The sequence below is a fragment of the Limulus polyphemus genome, unplaced genomic scaffold, assembly GCF_000517525.1.
Source record: "Limulus polyphemus unplaced genomic scaffold, Limulus_polyphemus-2.1.2 Scaffold6961, whole genome shotgun sequence".
Lineage (NCBI taxonomy): Eukaryota > Metazoa > Arthropoda > Merostomata > Xiphosura > Limulidae > Limulus > Limulus polyphemus.
This window is the reverse complement of record NW_013672571.1, coordinates 1-3,182: the sequence shown is the minus strand read 5'-3', so window position 1 is coordinate 3,182 and position 3,182 is coordinate 1. Positions and strand designations below refer to the sequence as shown.

Sequence of the window (3,182 nt, the reverse complement as noted above, 5' to 3'; positions counted from 1 at the left end):
ACAGTGACACATACCTGAGGAAACGTAAAACAACGTTGTTAAATTATGTTTATCAGACAGTGACACGTACCTGAGGAAACGTAAACAACGTTGTTAAATTATGTTTATCAGACAGTGACACATACCTGAGGAAACGTAAAACAACGTTATTTAATTATGTTTATCAGACAGTGACACATACCTGAGAAAACGTAAAACAACGTTGTTAAATTATGTTTATCATACTAAATACACTCATTATATTTTTTAATTCAATTTAAAATTAATCCTCAAAAATTTGCTATTGCTCTATTTAATTGACAAGGCTAAAACACCGATTGACTGACTTGTATAATAATTTTTAATCAACTCCCACCACCAAAGAGCTATATTTGTTAAATTACACGAAAAACACTTAATAAAAACGAATTTTACACAAGTATTAACACCAGAACAAGAAATCAGTACAGAATGTTCGAACGACAGCCCGACTGTTACATTTGAGAATCACAAACTAATCATGCTGAGACAGAAGCCTTGCTTGCTTACTTCAGTAGGTACTTGTACAAAGTTTTACTTGGCGGGAAACAGCTCAAACAATTGGACATAAGCAGCCAGCCACGTTCGTTGTTTGCCTCGTTTTCATTCTTCCAGGTTTGGTTACACAGCTGACACAGGATCTCGTCTCTCATAATCTCGTTTATCAGTCCCTTCTGAACTACATAGTCCGCAAGGGCCCGCTCCTTCTTCCCACTCAGGTTGTTGTCGTTCATGAATCTTAGAATCTGGATACATGATCAAAATTATCGTAAAATTTCTACCTCAAATTTTTAGAGATACACCACGAACAAGAACATCTCAACAGCAATACTGTGTAAACTTAGAAAGCTCCTAAACAATAAATGTGATTATAATTACACTCTAAGTGATACTCAAATTTTAACATGTCACATGTATCTTGGACAAAGCTTCAAATCTTTAACTGTTTAACAGATTTGCGTGAACCGATTCTGGTTGAAGATAACAGTTTAACAGATTTGCGTGAACCGATTCTGGTTGAAGATAACAGTTTAACAGATTTGCGTGAACCGATTCTGGTTGAAGATAACTGTTTAACAGCTTTGCGTGAACCGATTCTGGTTGAAGATAACTGTTTAACAGCTTTACGTGAACCGATTCTGGTTGAAGTTATTTGTTAACTGTTTAACAGCTTTACGTGAACCGATTCTGGTTGAAGTTATTTGTTAAATGTTTAACAGCTTTACGTGAACCGATCCTGGTTGAAGTTATTTGTTAACTGTTTAACAGCTTTACGTGAACCGATCCTGGTTGAAGTTATTTGTTAACTGTTTAACAGCTTTACGTGAACCGATCCTGGTTGAAGTTATTTGTTAACTGTTTAACAGCTTTACGTGAACCGATCCTGGTTGAAGTTATCTTACCAGTTTGAAGATAGCGAGAGAGTCCTGATAATCACTTTCTTTTGTTTTCGCCAGGAACGATGTTTTGATTGGTTCCCTCTTCATCCCCCAGATGTGAGCCTTGAAGTAGATATTGGTGAATTTGGTGAAGGCGTATTGGTCAATATCACGGGGCAGGCGCAACTGTGACATCGTCGGTGGTGGAATCTGACCAACAGCCTTGATGACGTTACGATCAGTGTGAGTACACTGCCACTCTAATAGAAAGGAAGAACAAAAAAAAAGGACGATTACGTCACACTACACATTGTCGGGAATTAAACACGTCTTTATCGTATTCATAAAAACAAACCTTAAGAAAGAAAAACATGTACGTATAATACGGTAGCACAGTCCGTACGAAGCTCAAACCTACCGTCAAGTTTACTGAATATGAATGCTAATTCAGCAGGTATCTCGAGATGATTAACACCAGCTACAGCACGAGATGCACGTTCCTTCTCCTCACGAGCAGCACGCTCTTTAGCCCTTTCCATTGCAAGCCGGTCTGCTTCTTTCTTCCTCTCCAAGATTGCTTTAATCTTAAAAAAAAAAAAACCTACTCTGAAAATAGTTTTAATGTATCAGATCGTTGAAAGCCAATACTGACAGATTACGTTTTTCATATATATATAGAATCTAAACATACAAGATAGCTCACGGTACGTTCCTGTCAAAGTTTAATCATGTTTTATTACTCGTGCCTGAACGTAAATAAAGTGATCTATATGTTATTACATGCCCTAACGTGTCAATACTTCAAACTAAGATTAGGGTTAGTATACAACCGGATATTTACTATACGATTTACAACCAGAAAGTGAGACTACACACCTTCACATTATAACAATGTCGAAACATTACACCAGAACACTGATAAACATAACACCTCAACAAGTATGTGGTGAGGGATACAAGCAAAAAAATTACAAACTTTAGATGAATAAAAAATGGTCTGATACTATTCGAATACTCGCGCACTAGTGGACTTTAATTGTGAACTGATAGACTAAAGGAAGGAGGACCAGTCAACAGGAACACGAGCCAATAGTGAGACTTGCTCGTCTCTCTATGACACAAAGTGACGTATTTAGAAGAAACAGGGATTCATAGTTCGGTAAGCTAACCAACTGGCCACGCCCGAAACACCAATCACCATATTAATAGGTGTACATTTATATACATTATTATCTTAATTTTGAAAGTATCAAGTCGAATCAGCTTATTACTCTGAACTTGTAAAAACTCACCTTGTCATATTCCCGTTTCTGTCGAAGCATTCTCCAGTTGGCCTGAGCACGGATAACTCCACGTCTGACCTTCTGGTATTGACGTCTGGACAAACGAGATTTTTAGTAAAGTTATCTTAACCTTCAAACATAACGAATAACTTAATTTTATGTTGTTTTCCAACCTCACGTTTCACATTCATTTAGTTTTTCTCGTTTAACAACCAAGTGATTTTTTTCTCGTTATGATAACCTTCATTAAGTATTAATAAAACACTAGCTGACACTCTAACCCCAACCCAAGAGTCTAATCAACAAACATTTTATGACGAGAAACGCACTTTGAGAAAATACGGTTCGATGACGTCTTGAATGGGAACCTAATGATTGCAAAACCTTATCGAAACCTTATAAATGTATTATTTTGTTAAATCTATATAAACATAATAGTACTGTCTGTTGTATGTCCATGTAACTACTTCTATATAAATATAATAGTACTGTCTGTTGTATG

General features: G+C 36.4%; 1 protein-coding gene across 1 annotated transcript in view; it reads right to left on the bottom strand.

Annotated features, from left to right (window-relative positions):
- Window positions 1–2,775, bottom strand: part of LOC106474219 — a 47,772-nt gene extending 44,997 nt beyond the window's left edge. Inside the window, exons 1-4 of the mRNA XM_022402570.1 lie at window positions 2,690–2,775; window positions 1,816–1,981; window positions 1,422–1,657; window positions 529–764 (exon numbers count right to left, since the gene is read on the bottom strand). Of these exons, the coding sequence (XP_022258278.1) occupies window positions 529–764; window positions 1,422–1,657; window positions 1,816–1,981; window positions 2,690–2,719 (668 nt within the window). The 5' untranslated portion in view covers window positions 2,720–2,775. The remainder of the gene's footprint in view (window positions 1–528; window positions 765–1,421; window positions 1,658–1,815; window positions 1,982–2,689) is intronic.
- Between the last annotated feature and the right edge of the window lie 407 nt (window positions 2,776–3,182).